Below are 19,277 nucleotides of genomic sequence, written 5' to 3'. Positions count from 1 at the left end.
GCCTCGCCCGCTATGCCCCTCCCCAGGCCGAAAACGCTATAACTGTTTTACCAGGAGGCGGTAAGCATTCGTAGTTATGCAGCAGCTGGTGAAAGGAATCATGGCTAGTGAGTGATTTTCCTAGAGTGGGGAGCTTCGTGATTCAAGGGGGTTTTCGCTTCCATGGCAAAGACGAAATGAGGAAGGGGCTTGGAAGTAGGGGCCTCACGCCCACTCTAGGATTGCGTTTTGCTGTGCTGTTGAGCCTCGGTCAGGGGAGAGGGGCACGTTGGTCGGGCGCTGAGGCCGCGTAACCCCGCTGTGCATGTGAACTAAGCTGCGTTGTGGTTCGCGAAACTTACTTTTAAGTAGGCATGCATAGGATTGTGGCCGCAGCTGATTTTTTCCTCCACCAGAACGGCTATTTTTGAGGGGGGTAGAGCCAGGTTAAAAAAGAAAAAATGATCATTGATTGTGGTGCCTGTTTTCTGTAAAGAAATACGTATATTACTTCTATAATGATAATCCTCCCTAATTCTTCTTTCTAGTTTTCGAAGTTTCGGTGCACTTACTGGATGACCGTGCTCTTTGCAGGGGGATCCTGCCAAGGCAGGTTCTCCCCTACTCATTAGTCTTCTAGGTTAAATGATATTTTGCTCTCCCTTTGTGCAAAATAAGTAAAAAGTATATGCTGCAAGTTTTTAGCTATGGCAATAAAGAAAATTGTCGTAAATCGGTTAAACTACTTGGGGATGACCAAACAGCATTTCAAAGCATTTAGACTTCCTTTCCTTTACAGATATGAGTTGCTTTGAAATGTGTAGCATTGACGATTGTGCTCTTGTTCACTTAGGGAATAAGTCCATACAATAGGATAAACATGCATAGAATTATGTTCTAAAACTATCCAAACAGGTGTGATACTTGCAATACCGTGGCTTTGCCCATGGTTGTCATTATTCTGCTTCATCCCCTGTACTGCCACTCAGATAAACTGCTCTTTTCTTTTGTATGAATATTTTGTTTATTGTATAAGTTATGTGGGTATTTCCAGGGCCGTCTTAACGCATGGGCCTGATGGGCACTTGCCTGTGGGCCCCATACTTATCTGTGTATGTTAACCCATGGAAAATTGGAAAACTTCCAAAATTAACAGTAGTTGTAGTAGGGGCCCCAGTACACTGCTTTGCCCGGGGCCCATGATGCTGTTAAGACGGCCCTGGGTATTTCTCCAGTGAATTTAGAAAACCTTTATTTTCTAAATTCTATCTCAGACATTTCGGAAACTCTGTAGCTGTACAAAAATAAGTGATGCTTCTAGTTGTAGAGACAGCACTGTATGGCCATGTTCACACTGTGTAATAAGCCAGGTAATCCTGGTTTGCCATGAACAAGTTATGAAATTCTTTGTCACATTGAGAAAGTGGATAGTGAGAGGGGTTTTTTTCCTGCTGTTGCATAAGGGCAAAGCCTTGGGTCACTCAATGTAGCCTGGTGGTGGGGGATTCAGGACTATCATGCATTGCATAGTTGAACTATGAAATGACTTTAAAGCTAGACACATTTGAAAACAATAACACAAATGTAGAAAGCCAAATTAAAAATGGAGAGTGAGTGGGGACCAGAAATTCAAAGAGAGTATGTTGAGAGAAAGCTGAACAAGATGGCCTTTGTAAGTCTCCAAAAGGGCCTCTCCTTCCTTCCAAGACAGTACCTCAGCTGAGGCCATAAGGGGTTTCAAGTGTTGAAGTTTAAATGCAACACATTGCAGTATTGCATTGATGTGATTGTATGCACCTGTCTTCATCCTAGCTTGTTACTTTTAGCAGTAGTTGAAATGTGTCCAGATGTTCAGCAAGCATTGTCCCACACATAGAGTGCATTGAAGTAATTAAATTGTGATTTAACCAGTGCATGGGTAACTGTTGCCAGATGCTGCTGCATGCAGCTCCTTTACTCCTTCCTGATTTCTGCTGACACAGCTTGCTGAACAAATCAAGGATGGTTTCATGTGTCACCCAAACCTTGGAATCTTGGGTTTTTCTTTCCTTTACAAGACAGGATTTGTGAACCCTTGCTAAGCAAGGGAAACCACAATCCAGGATCTCTGGTTTGTTTAGCTAGTCACACTAGTGAGAGGAGCCAAGAAGAATGAATTGGATTCATGCATACCATTTGTACAGCACAGTATAGATATATAAAGGAGGTCTTACACATATTTTGCACAGGTCTTTGCACAAACCTTTGAAAGTGAAGCTGTACTGAGGGTTAATTGGATGCTGTATTTTTACAGAAAACTGAGGAAAATGGCATTAGACCTGTGTCTTACATTACCTTTGTTTATTGCATCTATTACTAGCATGACTGGCAATGCCACAAACCTTTGTGGAGGTCCATGTGATTAGGCAGAGTAGCCAGTCTAATCACAGCAGATAGTTTGTGAAGACTGTATTTCACAAGTACATATATGCAAACCCTTAAATAGCCTATTGTTTCCAAATGTCTACTGTTATGCTTCTTTATTAAGGTAGTTTTCCCATTTAGTCACGTGTGTGTGGTTGTTCCTGCTACCGATCTTAGCCTCAACTGATTTCTTACACCTCATATGCTTGGAAAGTATTCTATCTATTTGTCTCTGTTTTATAAAGTAGTTAGATTGTCAAATGATGTTTCTGAAAGAGAGAACTTCATGACAAAACACAGAGTAGAGCTGAATAATGAGGAAAAATGCTGGCTGGTGGAAATAATACTTTGAGTAAAGACTGATATCCATGTGTTGTCTTAAGCTTTTGCTCCTTTGTCTGGCATCTTGTTTTTAAGTCACAGCCCCAACAGTCTCAAGTTGTCCAAATCATTCTGCTTAGATGCTCACACTTAAGTATGGGCCTGTCCTTGAAAGAAACAAATGTTGGGAGCATGGTATTGTCAGTTTAGTCCTATGGAGACTTGAGTGGCTGCAAAGTGCAGCACCATTCAGTTCCTCTATCAGTGAACATGTTGTAGCTGTACATAACCATGCTAGAGCTTTGTCCCTGGTTGTCATTATTCTGCTTCATCCCCCATACTGCTACTGACTCTCAGGTTTTTCCCCCTAAAGTATTTCTTCTATTTGATCTTCTCTTCTGTAGGCTCCAACCTTCTCAGACTTGCAGTTACAATCAGTAAGTTACTAGACAATGCAGCATTTAGAGCAGTGCAGATATAATACTAGGGGATTTTGCTTTTGATTTAATGTGTAAAAGTACTTTGCTAGGATCTTTCTTATGAGTTCAGTATTTACCTTCTTTCTCTTTAGATTTTCGTCTAGCACTCATCCAGCTTCACGTGTCTGCTGCCAAAGCGGAGAACCTGAATCGAGCCTGCCAATTTGTAAGGATTGCAGCAAAGCAGGGAGCAAAACTCGTGGTTTTGCCAGTGAGTATTCTCAACCTGTTACTCCACAAAACTTACTCTTCTACAGTCATGCATTCTTTGTTTCAGTCTTTCTTCCTAGCATGATTTGTTTCTACAGCAGGCTTTGAAATAACTAAATTACAATAGTATGTTTTACTTATTTTTATATGTTTTGCATAAACTTATGAGTCCTGGAGCTGATTGTATATTTTAAATCTTGCCTTCAACAGACTTCCCAGGTCAGTTAACAATAAAATATGCTTTCAAAAATGCAAAATATAGTATATCCAAAATGCATAATATAAGCAACCATTCCTAAAACATGTAACAGCAACCTATAGAAAAGATCAACCCTAATTAAATTGAACAAAAATTAATTTTAATGCTGTTGTGTGTGCCTCTCTGCGAAGGCTTTGTGAAGTCAGAGTGCTGCCATGAAAAAGCCTCTGATTCCAGTAGCCTTTCCTACTGTTTTTAGAATGATACAAAGTTACAGATATAAAGAACTGTCTTATTTGAATCAGATTTCAGTCCTTCTAGCCCTGCTTGTTACCTCCCTCTGTTACTCACTCTCACATGTTGACATTTGCAGTTTTCAGGAGAATGGGGTAGGGGGTGTGAAAAGGGATGAGGGTGGCAGCATGAACAAGATCATGAGGAGTGGCAGGTTTTGCTGTTCTGGCCAGGTGGCTCTCCAAGTATTCCTGGCAAACCACAATAAACTCTCCTTGCTAGGTTTGGATGACATAACAAGCCACTATGGTTAACAGCAGCTCCAAAAACATGACATGGATTTTTAGGATGGCTTGCTCTTGACAAGTAAGTCACCCTGCAGAAACCATGTTGGATTGCACAACACAACGATCCACTATGGCTGATCATCCACAGTGGATTTTCATGGTGTGCAAACCAGATCTAAATGTTGCCATAGACAGTTGTATAAATTAACAGAAAGATGCTCCTAGAAGAGAATGTTATCCTGCCATCACCATGCTCCATTCACAAAATCTTATGAAGGATGTAGGTGAGGATGTCTTCTACTTACAACCCTTCAGTCTTTTTCCAGGCCTTGTTCCATCCCTTTTTTACTGTGGAAAATCTGTTAAAGAAGAAAAAACAAAATTAAGTACACAGTTCCTTCTGACATTTAGTACTCGAACCTCTTCATCTCAGGGCACCCTAGGTTAAATAACTTTCAAAAATAATTTAGTTAATAAATTATTGCAATGGAGACATCCACTTATTTTTCTCAGGCTCAGATTTAATCTTCATATATTTTTTTCTTTAACCTTCTTATTTTCCTGTGCCACATTTTCACATACTTTTTCACAATGTGATCTTTTTTATTATGATGTTTCATTGCTTTGCCCAATAAGTGTCAATGAATTGTTGCACTGATGTTTTTCCACTTGCATTGTGTCTCTTTCCCCCAGAACTCTCCTGCTTGAGTTGGTCATTAACCTTCAGTTGTGAAGCATGACTCAGCAGGGCAAAGTTCTTGATCAGAGAAGGGAGAAATCTTTTTTGTCCAAATAATGGTAATTCTGGTGTCTGAAAAATCTTCTCCTTTTAATAGAACCAATGGAGCACTCAGCTGATGATGTTTGCTCTTCCATCCGGACTACCTAAATTAATTGTGTTAATGTTTATTATTATTACATTTCACACCTTCCTTCTCTCCATTGTATCCTCACAACAGCCATGTGAGGGAGGTTAGGCTAAGAGTCAGTGAGTGGCCCAAAGTCTCTGTGAGCCTAGAACCCAGACTTTCTGAATCCCAGTCTAGTACTCTAACCACTGTGCTACACTGGCTCTTTCTAAATGGGTACGTCCTACATTTGTCATGAATATTTTGTTTCTATTTCCAGGAATGCTTCAATAGTCCATATGGCACAAAATATTTTCCAGAATATGCAGAGAAAATTCCTGGGGACTCCACACAGAAGCTCTCAGAAATTGCAAAGGAATGTGGAATATATCTCATTGGAGGTAAATTACCATCCTTTGGGAGGGCCAGTTAATAAATACAGTTACTGGATTACAGCAGGCTTCTAAATCAAAGTGCCATCCAGGCTCCCATCATTCATAGTCAGCCTAATCAGTGGCTGGGGATCTGGTAGTTTAACACATCTGAAGGGCACCAGGTTGGGTAAGCCTGGATTAGAACATTCATTCATTCATTCAAAACTTTTTATGCCGTCCTATTATCCAAAAATCTCAGCATGGCTTACAATATTTAAAAGAACAATTAAAACAACAATTTCTAATAAATTGAAACTGAACACAAAACAGTAAATCACAATACAAACAAGAGCTGAAGGTTAAAAGTTGTTGTTTTTAAAATACCGATTGAATAAAATGGTTTTGGTCTGGTGCTGAAAAGAGTATAAGCTCGGCGCCAGGCATTCCTCTCTGGGAAGTACATTCCAGATTCTGGGCACCATGGCAGAGAAGGCCCTACTCCGAGTTGATGACCTTTTTACCTCTCTTAGAGAGAGTTCCCAGAGGAGGGCTTCTCCCGCAGATCTTAAGGGGTGTGAGGGCATATAAGGAAGGAGACATTCCTTCAGGTATTCTGGTCCCAAGCCATTTAGGGCTTTATAGGTCAAAACCAGCACTTTGAATTGGGCCCGGACTTCAACTGGAAGAGTAATGTGAGAGTAATGGCCAGTCCCTGTGAGCAGCCTGGCAGCTCTATTCTGTACCTGTTGAAGTATCCGGACTGTTTTCAAGGGCAGCCCCAAGTAGAGTGCATTGCAGTAGAGAAATTGCATTTAACTCTGGCTAAATAATGACTGCTTTCTTCTCTTTAATGGAAGGTTCTGTTCCAGAGGATGATTCAGGGAAGTTTTATAACACCTGTACAGTTTTTGGTCCAGATGGTGCTATGTTAGCCAAGTACAGAAAGGTAAATGTCTCACATCTGTGGGTTTGGCTTTCAGTTACAGATGACGTTACCGGTCCCATTAATCACACACATGCACATATATCCATGTGCAATTTATTGAGGTAGCTCTAATAAAGTTCTTTAACATTAATATAGCATCAAAGAGTAGCTATGTGTATACTTATTTGTTACATTTGGACTTTATGACAAGATAAGTTTGGAGACTAGATTCACTACGATGTGATATCAGCTACCCCAAAATAGTGACTTTCCCATATCTTACCAGTTCAGTTCACAGGAGATGCTGTGGATACTGCTCCACTGAACCCATCCACTAGTCATGATATCTCGCTAGCTCTCTCCACATACTACCATGAAGTGTGGGTTAGACTTCCTAAGTTCAGGCTATATATTCCTAGGATAATGCAGGGGGTGTCTCCATTCCTTGACCCATAGACTCATACAGCAGAAAACTATACTAAAACAAAGTGTGTGAAGAGAATATCCACTTAATGTCATTCGTGCTGAGTAATTTGCAAGCAGTCTTTTTCTGTATTTTGCAATAGATTCATTTGTTTGACATTGATTTGCCCGGGAAAATCCGGTTTCAGGAATCAGAAACACTGAGTCCTGGTGACATGATCTGCATGTTTGATACCCGTAAGCAAAGACTCTTTGTTTTAGTGATAATCAAATTTTGGGGATTTTCTCATTTACTGTTTAAAAAAAGAGCTTATTTCAAAAATAAGCCAAGACTTTGATCTTGAATTTTAATGTGTGTTGATTTTCTTGTTCTGTTCATATTGCTTTTCCTTTTGCTAAATCTCTGTTAGATAAGCAGATCAAAATATCTTCATGGTTTAATATGAATTGCCATTAAATATAATAGTATGTGCTTGTAGTTGTAGTTCATGGCTGCAGATGTAGCTACAGTGTAGTCTCTATATGAATGTATAGAACACTTGAAATCTTATGTAGTATTTATTAAATTTATATCCCACTTTTTCTTGTAACAATCTCAAAGTGGCTTATATCATTCTCCTCCACTGTCATTTAGAGTAGATTTTAACAAATCAGAGGTTCTTCCTAAAGAGAACAGAATCATTACACACTAGACTTCAGCCTTTCTGGATGGAGTTTTCTGCTTGGATTGACCAGTGCAGTAACACATGTCTGACATGCTTTTGTTTTGGACAGCATACTGTAAGATAGGACTTGGTATCTGCTATGACATGCGCTTTGCTGAGCTTGCTCAAATCTACGCACAAAAAGGTGAGAACATCCTGCTGAGTTGAATGCCTGGTTTGTGAAAGAGGGAAACATGTGGGTTCTCATCACAATGAATACCTGGCCATTCCTTCTATGTGTGCCTTAGAAGCATCTGGACTTCCTACTGTAAAGCTTTATGTACCAGAAAGTAAAAAACACAGGTGTGTAGGCTGCAACTGGGCATAATTAGAGTGAGCATTAAGAGGCTCTTTCTGGTAGAAAGAGGCGGAAATTATCTGACTAACAAAACTCTGATCTTGTCTTGCTGCATTAGGCTTTTTTTCATATCAGGAAAGAGGTGCGCTTAAAGCTTAAATTGTTTCTCTTGGTTTTGGGGGAGAGAGGACATTTTTTCTTCTGTTCATTTATTTAATTAGGATTCACATGTTCTATCTTTTCCATTTTTTAATCAAGTGTTTACTATAATACCTTGAGCTGCTGTTCATTGCACTGCATGGGGATGACTAATTGTATGGCGTAACTCTTTCTGAAAGCCCTTTCTGTTGAATGGAATCTCTAGAATGACAAATACATTTGATTAGGGTGTTTGTCTAATACTCCAGAAGCCCAGGTTCTAGTTCACTGGGTGACTTTGGGCCAGTGGCTGGATTAAAACATAACAACAAATAGTGGTAGAAACCACCATGATGTGGTCAGTTGTGTTGTTGAGCCTAGTCAAACTATGGGGTCTGTTTGGTTTTCATGTACCATGGAGAAAAACATGGTACATGTATGGTTTCCATGCTTCACCATGTTGTATGGTTTCCATGCTTCACCATGGCTTGATCATGCAAACCCCAAAATATGCTTTCCATGTTGCTACCATGAAGTCCTGTGCAACCACTGCTGAGTTATTCCTGCCAGCAGCCCTGCAGTCCACATCTCCCTATCAACTCATGTCATCTCTAGCCATGCTCCAGTTTTTTTCCTATGCACTCCCTCCCACTCCTGGCTTTCCCACTGCCCTCCAGATACTCACCTGCAGCTTTAGAATGTCACTGGCAGTGAAGAAGCAAACCATGCCACCTCCAGCAGTGACGTTGGAGATAGCCATGTTTGGTGCTCCTATCTGATTGCTTTAGTTTACACAAATATGACTCATGAGCTGCTCTCCCATTGCTTTTCTGGTAGAAGCATCAATTTCCTCCTTGCAAAGTTGCCCCTACAGGAGGGAAGCACATGAGAAACATGCAGGGCATCACCCAACAGGTGATGAAACATCACACTGAAAAACCCATGTTCCCAGTCTGCCCCAGCCTTCTCTTCCACTCCTGTTTTGTCCCTGGCATTCCTTGGGACTGTCAACAAGCCCCACTTTCACTCTCCCCTCTGCCACCCTTAACCTGCCATTACTCACCACTGCCAAGTGTGAGGGGCAAGAGATCCTCATTTCCCAGGAGACTGAGAACTACCTGTGGTAAAGCCTCCATCCCAGCATGGATGCTAGCCTACTTCCTTGCAGTAGCCACATTTGAGTGGCCTACAGGGCTTCCTATCCAGCCTGCAGAGAGATGATGGGATGATGGATGGGGCCATGGTACAGATGCTGGTACTGATGCTTCTCCCAACCACAGCCCCATGAGCGGCTGTCAAAGCTCTTGGCACATTACTGCAAGCTAGCTATGCACATAAATGGGTTGGCATATGTTCCTGCAGTTAGGGAGTGGGAAGTGCCAGGCTTAGTGAATGGTGGACATAGTGTCTGGATGCAGACTAGAGTGGAGTAGGGTGCTTTGGGGCATGAGGGTTACTACTGGGGCACACCTACAGAGCTTGTGCAGCAGCAGAAGAGACCACTAGATTTATTAACATCTGGCACACTTTTCTCTCTGGCACAGCCACCCTTTCCCTGCACTTGAATCTCTGTGTCACTGCAGCCATGTTTTTCAATAGTGGGAACAAGAGGGCACAGCCTGCTTCTACTGATTTATGAGGGAGAGGTGGCAAATAAGCAGGAGCAGTGTACCCTGGGATTGACTTTAGCTGCAGAGGCTGATGGGAGACCTGCTACCATTAGGAGCATGGGTCCTCAAACTAAGGCCTGGGGGCCGGATGCGGCCCACCATGCCCATTTGGACCTCCTGTGCCCATGCGCACGTCTGCAGCCGCCCACCTTGCGCAGGGAGGCAGCGGTTTGCTCGCTCAGAGAAAACGATCTCCAAGTGAGCAAGCCACTGCCTTGTGCGCCTGCCTCACCTCCCCTTGTGCGCCTGCCCGCCCCCGCCTTGCCATGCACCCCACCCCCACCTCAGTGCACATGCACGCACCACCCCACCCCCTCACCGGCCCGCATGCACCGCCAGCACCACCTTTCCGGCCCGCAGCTAGCACCGGCACCTTTCAACGGGCCCCCTGCTGAAAATGTTTGAGGACCTCTGCTTAGGAGGAATGGGGGAAGAGGGTAGAAACAGCACAAGCGTGGAAACCATGCAGTCATCTGAATGCAACAATCTGGTGAAAAATTATGCCATGCAGTAACCACATTGCATGGTTTAATGTTACATGTAAATACAACAACTCACTCTTAGTCAAACTTTTCTCACAGGGTTGTTGCAAGAATAAAATGGACAAGAGAAGAACCTTGTTAGCCCCCTTGGGTACATTGCAAAAGTAAAAAGGCAGGCTATACATGTTATAATAAATTGAAAAAGATAGCCTCAGGATTATAATAATCTGATTTCATCTGATGCTGCTTTACCATGACTATGTTTTTTTTTTCCTTTTGATAGTATTTGAAGTCTGACATTCTGTCCTCCTTTTTTGACTCAGGTTGCCAGCTCTTGGTATATCCAGGGGCTTTTAACTTGACAACTGGGCCAGCCCATTGGGAACTGTTGCAAAGAGGACGGTGAGAATGACTAGCGTCCCCTGCCACAAGTGCACACCCAAACAGATAAAATAGTGACTCAGTGCATTGCTTTGTTTGCTGTTGCTTTTATATTTTTAAATCTATTTTTAATATTTAACAATAGTTTTTTAAACTACCATTTATACTTGAGTTGCTGCTGTATTAGGTGTCTGCAATCCATTATTATATTTCTATAGTGCCCATAGCTGAAGCACTTTGGGCAGTTTATGGCATTTTAAGTCACCTATCCAGATTTCAACCAGGCTTGACTGCTTAGCTTCCAATATTATGCAGAATCAGGCACTTCAGGCTATATGGAAGTTCTAAAAATAAAGATGTTAATGTAGTCCCATCTGAAATGTCAGTCCATAATCTTGTCAGGGAGTTCCTAATAACTTCCATAATTAGTGGAAATTCCCTCATACTGATCCCTCATACTTTGTAAAACCACTGAATTAGATGTACATTTATTCCACTTTGAAATTCTTCAGTTTCACTTATCTGCCTGCCATGAATGTTACCAGTTTACAACTGAAATTTACCTAAGTATTCAGACATGGGAATGATTCTTATAATTCAGAAGGTAAGATGGAAATGAATAGCAAAATAAAGCTGCTCCATTCCAGTTGCTGGTTGTATTTAGCAGCCAGATAGAATTCTTATCCATTGTATGACACTTTATGCTATAACTTTTTGTTCTTTTTCAAGCAGTGCTGTCGATAACCAGGTCTATGTGGTGACCGCATCTCCTGCTAGGGATGAGAAGGCATCTTATGTAGCCTGGGGACATAGCTCTGCAGTGAATCCATGGTGAGAAGGAAAACTGACCCTGGCAGGACACTAGTAGACTTAGATAAAATTAACAAGATGAAATACCCAGTTAAAATCTGAAATGCTTCATGCAGTGTTTTGTTACAGAATGTAGCCATCCAAGTGTTGTGGGGATAAGATGTTCAGATCATATGACACGCATGCAGCACTGCTTACTGGTACAGAATTCCAAATTTTACATTAAGAATCTCTGGGAGGCTGCATTTAACTGGAAGGTGGATACACATGCAAATTCAGTGAGGCCATATGCAAATGTGGATAGAGTTGAAAAATCCCCCTACTATTTTACTGTAAGAACCATGTCTACTCAGAACTAAGGAAGACTGAATCATGCTGAACACTGAGCTTTTGCATATCTCCCCAGAAGTAGGAATTAGCAGCTTGTTGACTCCCAAGCAAGCCTCTGTAAGACAAGACTTAGAAGCAAGCAGGACTGAATCACTCAGTTTCTTGCCAGGCTCTTCTGCCCTGCAGGGAAAACTCAACAGAGATAAGAAGGGGTGGAACCAAGGGAGGAAGTTGCCAAGCCAGATGGGGAACCCCCTTGGGCCTTATTAAACCTTTGCCTGGAGGTCCCTGTGGTTGGCATACATGCAATAACTTCAATGGCATTTTTCTTTGGAAGCCTTCACATTTTAGTTTTATCTAAGTTCTTGGATTTTGTGGCAAACCACCAGGCTACTCACCAGGTAAAACTTGGTTTTGAGCTATATAATTATTTAATGCATTTCTGTACCACCAATAACTAAAGCTGTCTGGGCAGTTTGATAATTCCAACCATAAAATATAATATGATCAAATAGAAGAGTTTAAAACTACAGTATAAAATTAGTAACCACTATAATATTTTAATGAGATTTTCAAGCAGTGTATCTTGGCTCAGCCTACAGGAAAGTTAGTGTGTGTTTAAGAAAGAATTTGTCTGCAATACATTTTCATATTATGGTGTCCAAATTACTTTGAAAATGTAAAACTTTAGAACCCCTTAAATTTATCCTTTCTGGAGTTCAGTAATTTAATTAAGTAATTTGTAAGCACTAAGAATGTTCAGTTTATATCAGTGGAGCCAAACTGAACATATTATATGGCAGTTATATTATTTGCCCTAAAATGCTATTTGACAAACCGGTACAATGGGTCTTTGAAACAACTTGTGATAACAATCATGCTTCTTATTCTGTACCTGTGGCTCTTCAACTGAAAAGCTAAAGTTAGCATATCCTTTGTAGACCTTGAATAGAAAGGCTTATCCCAGTTTCCTTCTGCTTAGAATGGTTGGCACCACAGATGGGCAACCTTAGGTGAATGATCTGGAAACCTGGAGTCAGTGGTGGGACATTCAGGACAGGAAAGTAGGTACATAAACTATGGAATTCGCTTCTCTAAGATGGTGTGTTGGCCACAGATCTGGATGGTTTTAAACGCAGATTCATGGAGAAAAAGCAATCACTGACTAGTAGTCAGAATGATTATATATAATGTCCAGGACTGGGGCAATATGCTGAGAAACACATGCAAGAAATTGCTATTGCATTCGTGTCCTGCTTGTGGGCATCTGGCTAGCCAATGTGGGAACAGAATGCTGGATTAAACAGTCCCTTTGGTTTGACCATGCACAGTTCTTAATGCGCTTATGAGTGTGTGAAGCTGTAAGTACTTCATGTGACATACTGGTACCCTATGCTAGGGTACAATTGTATGCATGTTTAGACAGAAAAAGGTGCCTGCGACTCTTGTGTTTCCCAGGAGTCATCTCCACTGGATTAGAGTTACTTCTGTGTGTGAAATGGTAGATTAGAACCCAACTCACTGTGCATAACCATAGTGTATGCTTTCCTTTTCAGGGGAGAGGTGATAGCCAAAGCTGGCACCGAGGAAACTGTGATCTATGCAGATATAGGTGAGTATTTTGGGACCTTCCAAGGGTTGATACCTCTCACCTCAAATAGAATTGTTCTGCTAATCTACAGCTGGCTAGATCTGCCAGTGTAAAATTTCTCATTTTGAGAAGTCCTAAAGTTAAGGATTTAAATACTATAACAGTTATATAACCTATTATGATATAGAAAGGGGAAAGTATTCGTAATAATATGGGCTTTTAAATTTATTTCTACAGATCTAAAGAAGCTTACAGAAATTCGTCAGCAAATCCCCATTCTTTCCCAGAAACGCTCTGACCTTTATGCTGTACAAGCAAAAACTGTATGTCAGTAGTGACCTGGACCAGTATGTCTCCTATCTTTTCTTATATCTGTAGGGAAATCAAATAACAAAATGAAATAACCTTAGCATAAGAAACTCATAAACCAAATTTTAATTGGCTTAATTTCTATATAAAATCCCAGTGTAGGAAGCATTTAATACAGTCCAAGTATTATTTTTATGTCTTTGCATACTTCTGCCATTTCACCGTTCTGAAAGTCCATGCTAACGAACGGTATATTAAATGCTTAAATAAATTCACAATGTAATTTAGAAGTGATTGATGTGCCACCTGAGCAGTGTCTTGTAAATTAGGGAAATTATTTGAGAAACTAAAGCAATAAATTATGCTTCAAATTATCCCATTTGGGCAATACATTTTGTCCTTATTTTCAAAGGGTAGGAGTATTTTCCTTTTCACTGTGAAGTGTAAAATTGCTGCTATCACAACTTCAGAGTTATAAACATGGTTCTTTCTGCACCAGCTGTGAGGACAGAGGGAGGGCACTTGAATCCAAGCTCTTATTCTCAGAGTAAGTTTTGCTGATGGTTGTTATCAAACAGCAAATCATGAAAATCCTCTAAACAGTCAGAGTGAGGAGCAACTGTTAACCCTGAGTAAGTCAAAGCTGAGGCATCCAATAGCCACTGTTTGAGCATCACCTGGCTCTAAATACACTTTCCCCAGCATTTTGTGTTTTTGGTAAACTACACGTACACATTTGATGTATGGATTTTTTTTGAAAGTATGCTGAAATTGTGAGAGTACCCTACTCATCACCAGAAAGATTTTATCTTGCCTTTGCTTTTGGGAGGGGCCACGGGGGAACTAGTAAATACATTTTACACATTATGAAAAGAAGCAAAGAACAAGAATAAAGTAAAATATATTTAAAATATTATTTTAAAAAACAAATCTGGCAGTCAGCGTCAGATGCCTGTTTGCATCTTCTTGTCCATTTTTAATTGCTTGCTATGCACAAGCATCATATATCTCTGGGCCAGAATCTAAATTCTTCACCTCTATCTTAGCTCTATTTTCTTTGGACTTGAGTGATAGTTCTCTTTCAACACACATCCCCCCCCCCCACATAGGCACCAAAAATAAACCATAAAAAACTCAGTTAAGTAATATGGTGCAAGCTTAATCACATTCAGAGTAAAATCAATCAGAATCTTCATTTCAGCTGTTGCATATGTAAAATGGAAATGTAACAGTACCATGCAACAAAAATTACTCTCATAAGAAGTTATTTTAAGCTGAATTCCTATACCTATTTACATGGAATCTCCACTCAGCTCAGTGTTTACTTGTTAGTATTATGGATATAGTTATACTGTAAGGGTACAATCAAGCTGAAGTTAGGGATTTTGAACTGCCTCAATGGGGAATATTTAGTTTTCCAATTACTTTTAAATCAATAGCAATTCAGTTATTTCTGATTGACATGTCTTTATATTTTGAGGTGTCCTTATTTTCATTACTGTAGCACAGACCACTCTAAAAGGTGGTTGCTCAAATAACCTGATGTCAACTGGCCTTATGCCAAATTGTCCTTTTTTTGTGTCAAGTCGATATTTATGAACTTATTGACAAAATGAATAAATTATACGTAAATTATAATATTGTCAATAAAATGCAAGGACTGAAATGAGTTTAATATTTCTAACCCCAGCATGTTCAGCTTTTCAACAAATTTATCAGATTGCCTTCCAGCCCTGACATGGACAAAATTGGTGAGCATCCAAAAATGGCAAAACACAAGACTGAAAAAAAAATCTTTTAATTAAAACTGAACAGCTAATTTGCCAACTCACAGCACTGTTGTTAGCAATGATTAACTTTGGCAGTACCCATTCTAAATGAGTAATCAGCAACTAGCAACAGTGGATCCCCTTATTTGCTTTCTGTTTTACTTAGAGAGGACAGTTGAGGAAATTGAGGAAATCAGATTGCTGTTTTATACCCAACAGTTTTCAAAATTGTCTTCCCTTTGGATTTATGAGAATACAATTCCTAAGATTAAAACAAATGCTTGTGCTATGCATATTTTTCTGGATTTCTAGGTGTCCCCCAAAATATTTGCAATGAGTACTATTCCCCCCATTTCTTTTGAAAAATGTGTAATTAGTAAATAACTCTTTCCTAAAAATTTCTTGTGATATTTTTCAAATAAATCAACTTTGCAAAAGTATCTTCCTGTGCAGGTTACACTTGCTCAGCAGTGCAACCAACATATTGTCTGTTCCAAAAATATCGGGGTTGACAGTGGTTCTGTATTCTGATCACAACTTGCATCAATTGTTGTTGTACCAATCCTGCTAGGTGATACTGGGCAAGCTGTTCATAATTACATACAGAACTTGTGAGGTTCTCAGCTTGTCTTCCATTGAAGCACTGAGCAGACCCACCCAACCCAGCTGAAGCAAAGTGATTATATCATGTCACATCACACCATGCACTGGATTAACAATTATAATGGAACTAAAATGGAACCCTAATTAGTATAAATGTAGTTATTAAACACGTAGGCTTAAAATGGTTTAACTGAAATACAAGCTTTTCTAAATACAAGAAAAAAACCTTGTATTTTTGTACCTTTTCAAATATTAAAAAAATGATTTGGGAGAAGCAAGGTAAAAATGAGTTGGATTGTTTGATATCATATACTGAGCAGAGTGAACTTGAGCACCATTGGTCCAACTAGTAGTTCAGTATTATTGACATTGGCAGCTGCTGTCCAGTATTTCAGGTGAGTTTTTCCTGCCATGGTAATACCAGAGAGTCCCATAACTCTATGTGTCCATTTATGTAAATATAAGGAGTGTCCTTCAGCAGTACTTACCTATTTATGCATGTACCCTTTTATACAACTTAAGTACTGGTTGGGGATTTGTCATCTGTCTGAATTGTAGTATCCTTTGTTCATGCTTATTGGGTTACAATCTTTTGCAAGAGGTGAGATGGCATTAATTCTTTCCAGTTCAATTCTATTACTCCATGAAAGAGACTCAATGTCCATATCCTGACATTTCCAGCAGCTTTCTCTTAGGCCCTAAAATATTCAACATCTAGGTACACAAGTAAGCCTTGCAGTTTGCTAGGTCCGCATTTAATTCAGTCTATTGTACTTCTGCAAGTTCCTGTTGTATCCCAAGGCTAAAATAAACATATTCAACTTAATATTTCTGTCACTGAGGCTACAGTCCTATATATACTTACTTAAGTGTAAGTCCCAGTGAAATCAGATACACAACCAAAAAGTCATTCATAAGGCAGTGCAGTAACAGCATAAAATATATTTTGACTATTTTACTTCTGTACAACTCTGAATATTCCCTAATAATTATGAATACATTTTTATTTAGGTTTATTTTAGTCTTCTTATTCACACTTCAAAGAAAATCACTGGAAGTTCACAGGTGGTTACTGATAACATTGAATCTCGCTAAAAATGAGTGTCAAAACCAAACATTTAAGAAACCTGGAAGAAGTATAACCATATTCTAGGCAACCAGATCCTTGGTTTATGGCACATTTTTAACTTATTTTAGTATTAGACTTCCCTTGCTAAGATAAAATTTGTCTCAAAAGTTTAAATCATTTTATTAAACAAGATAATTAGGTTTGTACAAATCTTAGTTTTCAGTTCTTTATGAATAAAATTTAGCTTCCCTCCAATAAAAACAGGATTGATTCATAGTATTTATAAGGAGACTGACATCAAGGAATATTCTATTAATCCCAGTCTGTTTTAAAAATTGTTTAATGAAATATGGTCTGATTTGTTAGGAAGGTATGCACATTCACCATTCATTTATCATCTTTTTTTTTTTTTGGCTTTACTGTTTTAATAGAACTTGTGGCGGCTTAGCATGCAATTTATTAACAAATTTCTTTACTATTTCTTTAGCTGATGCTGCATATTAGTCATTAATCTGAATTGAGGGAATAACATTTTGTTGCCTCTTTAAGCTTGTTTACTTGGACCAGAATGATCTATAATTTTTGCATGCCATTGTGGGAAAATAGTAAATTCATAAAAAGGAAATTTAAGATTTAAGACCATGCATATACACGTCCTCTAACTTGACTAAGATGAGAGTTTATATTCCTCTTCCTATTTTTAAAGGTATGCTATAGTTTTTTGGGAGCCAATCCTGTAGTGCCTCGACATCATGGGGGGGGGGGGTGCAGCATCATAAGGTACTTCAGATATCCAGATTCAAAGTCAAAAACAGCTCTAGCCATGAGATTTGTTCTGAAGCACTCCCTCCTCCCATCACAGCTACTGCAGACAACTGCACTGACTGCCTCTCTGAGGCTGGAAAAACAGACTTGGCGAAGAATTAAAGGGGTTGTCATCCCAGTGAACAGGGAGGGGAGGAGACTGAAGAGGCCAAGCTATCCCCCTTACCTTATTTTTCGCTCTATAAGACACACTTTTTCCCCCTCAAAAGGGGAAATGTCTGTGCGTCTTATAGAGCAAATGTGTGTGTGCCCGACGCCCAGGACGCCTGCACCACATGGCACCACAGGTGAGAGCTGTGCCGCTCAGGGGGAGCGGTGCGGAGGAGCAGCCACGGGCTTTAACCCGCCGGCCGCACGGAGAGACAGACTGCTCACCCCCACTGCCCGGGAAGACCTGCCGCCGCACCGCCCAGAAGACCACCGCCAGCACGGCTGCACCACACCTGGCCAGCACGCACTTGGCCACCCTGCTCTGCCCCCTCCTCCGGCACAGGTGAGAGCTGTTAATCACAGGTCGGTGTGTGTTTTCAAATGGCAACCCGTCTTTTAATGAAGCCCATAGGGAACTGATGGGGAATGTGCCTGTGATTATCAGGAAGCTTTCCATGGATCCCTCCTCTAAAAACTAGGTGCGTCTTATAGAGCGAAAAATATGGTAAGCATTTCAGGCTGAAAACAACCAACTAGCAAATATGCAGGAGAAGTGAGGAGACAGATAACTTTCTGAATGGATTTCACCTTCAAAGCCTGAACTCAAAGGGAGGGGTGTATTAATAAGAAACCCATTGTTTTTGTTCATTTGGGCTAACGGGAGGGGTCTGTGTTTCAAACCTCTGAAATTTTAAGAAAACACAAAGTGGAAATAGTGTGGGTTTGGAGGGATTCATTCTACCAGTTAGCACTATGCTGGATCAACAGAAGACAGGCACTTCATTGACTATTTGCACGTGCAGCAATATTCTATTAACACGCCCAGTCAATACCACCAAAAACATCCCAAGATATTGTTTAAAAGTATGTTCAAAGCATCAAAATATATGCACATATTAACTCCAACTTAGCTCATCCTTTGTAAGAGTTCTCTCTGCTTCAACTTTAAATGATGTGAACTTGCTTTTCAAAAGCTAGTTTATTTTTGAGCCCATTTTATCACCTCTGATATATTAACCCCCAACAATTTAAATCAAAAGGGAAGGATTGCTCTGTATCTCACAAATGCTTGACAGCTTCTCCTTTTTGTCTAAGAATTACAATATAGTAGGGCTGTCACAGGGCCAAGATTATATAAAATGCCTTCAAAGTAACCACAACCCACAAGTAGCAGGTTAATTACTGCTTTCTAAATTGCATGCGTTAAGCAGCACTAATTCTCTTTCAAATCTTACTCTATTGATAGTAGAAAGTACTTCCAGAAAAAATTTTTTCTCTTATTTAAGGCAATTATTGGACATCAAAACATGCTACTAATGGGAACAAGAACAGATAGATATCTGCAGCTTAATAATACAACCTCAAGTAGAATGCTCAGTTCCTACCAGCTATTAGGATGTTAGGTTTTGCTTTCCCAGGGTTATTCAGCTTTTTATTTTTAACAATGGGTTCAAATCATAAATACA

At 40.0% G+C, this 19,277-nt stretch overlaps 2 protein-coding genes across 6 annotated transcripts in view; one reads left to right on the top strand and one right to left on the bottom strand.

The window, feature by feature from the left end:
• Window positions 1–8,750, bottom strand: part of CMSS1 (cms1 ribosomal small subunit homolog) — a 279,428-nt gene extending 270,678 nt beyond the window's left edge. For 4 of the 5 annotated variants that reach the window (XM_044442741.1, XM_044442744.1, XM_044442740.1 and 1 more), the window contains exons 1-2: window positions 8,508–8,750; window positions 4,418–4,471 (exon numbers count right to left, since the gene is read on the bottom strand). The gene's annotated coding sequence lies outside the window, so the exon portion shown is untranslated. Of the gene's footprint in view, window positions 1–341; window positions 401–4,417; window positions 4,472–7,957; window positions 8,045–8,507 lie in introns of all 5 variants that reach the window. The other variant, XM_044442743.1, reaches the window with a different exon arrangement.
• On the top strand, window positions 69–15,604 carry NIT2 (nitrilase family member 2). Its single transcript, XM_044442737.1, has 10 exons — window positions 69–107; window positions 3,275–3,393; window positions 5,241–5,361; window positions 6,192–6,280; window positions 6,826–6,919; window positions 7,457–7,531; window positions 10,298–10,376; window positions 11,088–11,186; window positions 13,052–13,107; window positions 13,324–15,604. Exons 1-10 carry the CDS (start codon window positions 77–79, stop codon window positions 13,419–13,421), a joined length of 861 nt encoding a protein of 286 aa, XP_044298672.1. The 5' UTR covers window positions 69–76; the 3' UTR covers window positions 13,422–15,604.
• Window positions 15,605–19,277: the final 3,673 nt, after the last annotated feature.

This window comes from Varanus komodoensis, unplaced genomic scaffold (genome assembly GCF_004798865.1).
Source record: "Varanus komodoensis strain SLA01 unplaced genomic scaffold, ASM479886v1 scaffold4, whole genome shotgun sequence".
Lineage (NCBI taxonomy): Eukaryota > Metazoa > Chordata > Lepidosauria > Squamata > Varanidae > Varanus > Varanus komodoensis.
The sequence above is the reverse complement of the archived record's forward strand: the minus strand, read 5'-3'. Positions and strand labels throughout refer to the sequence as shown.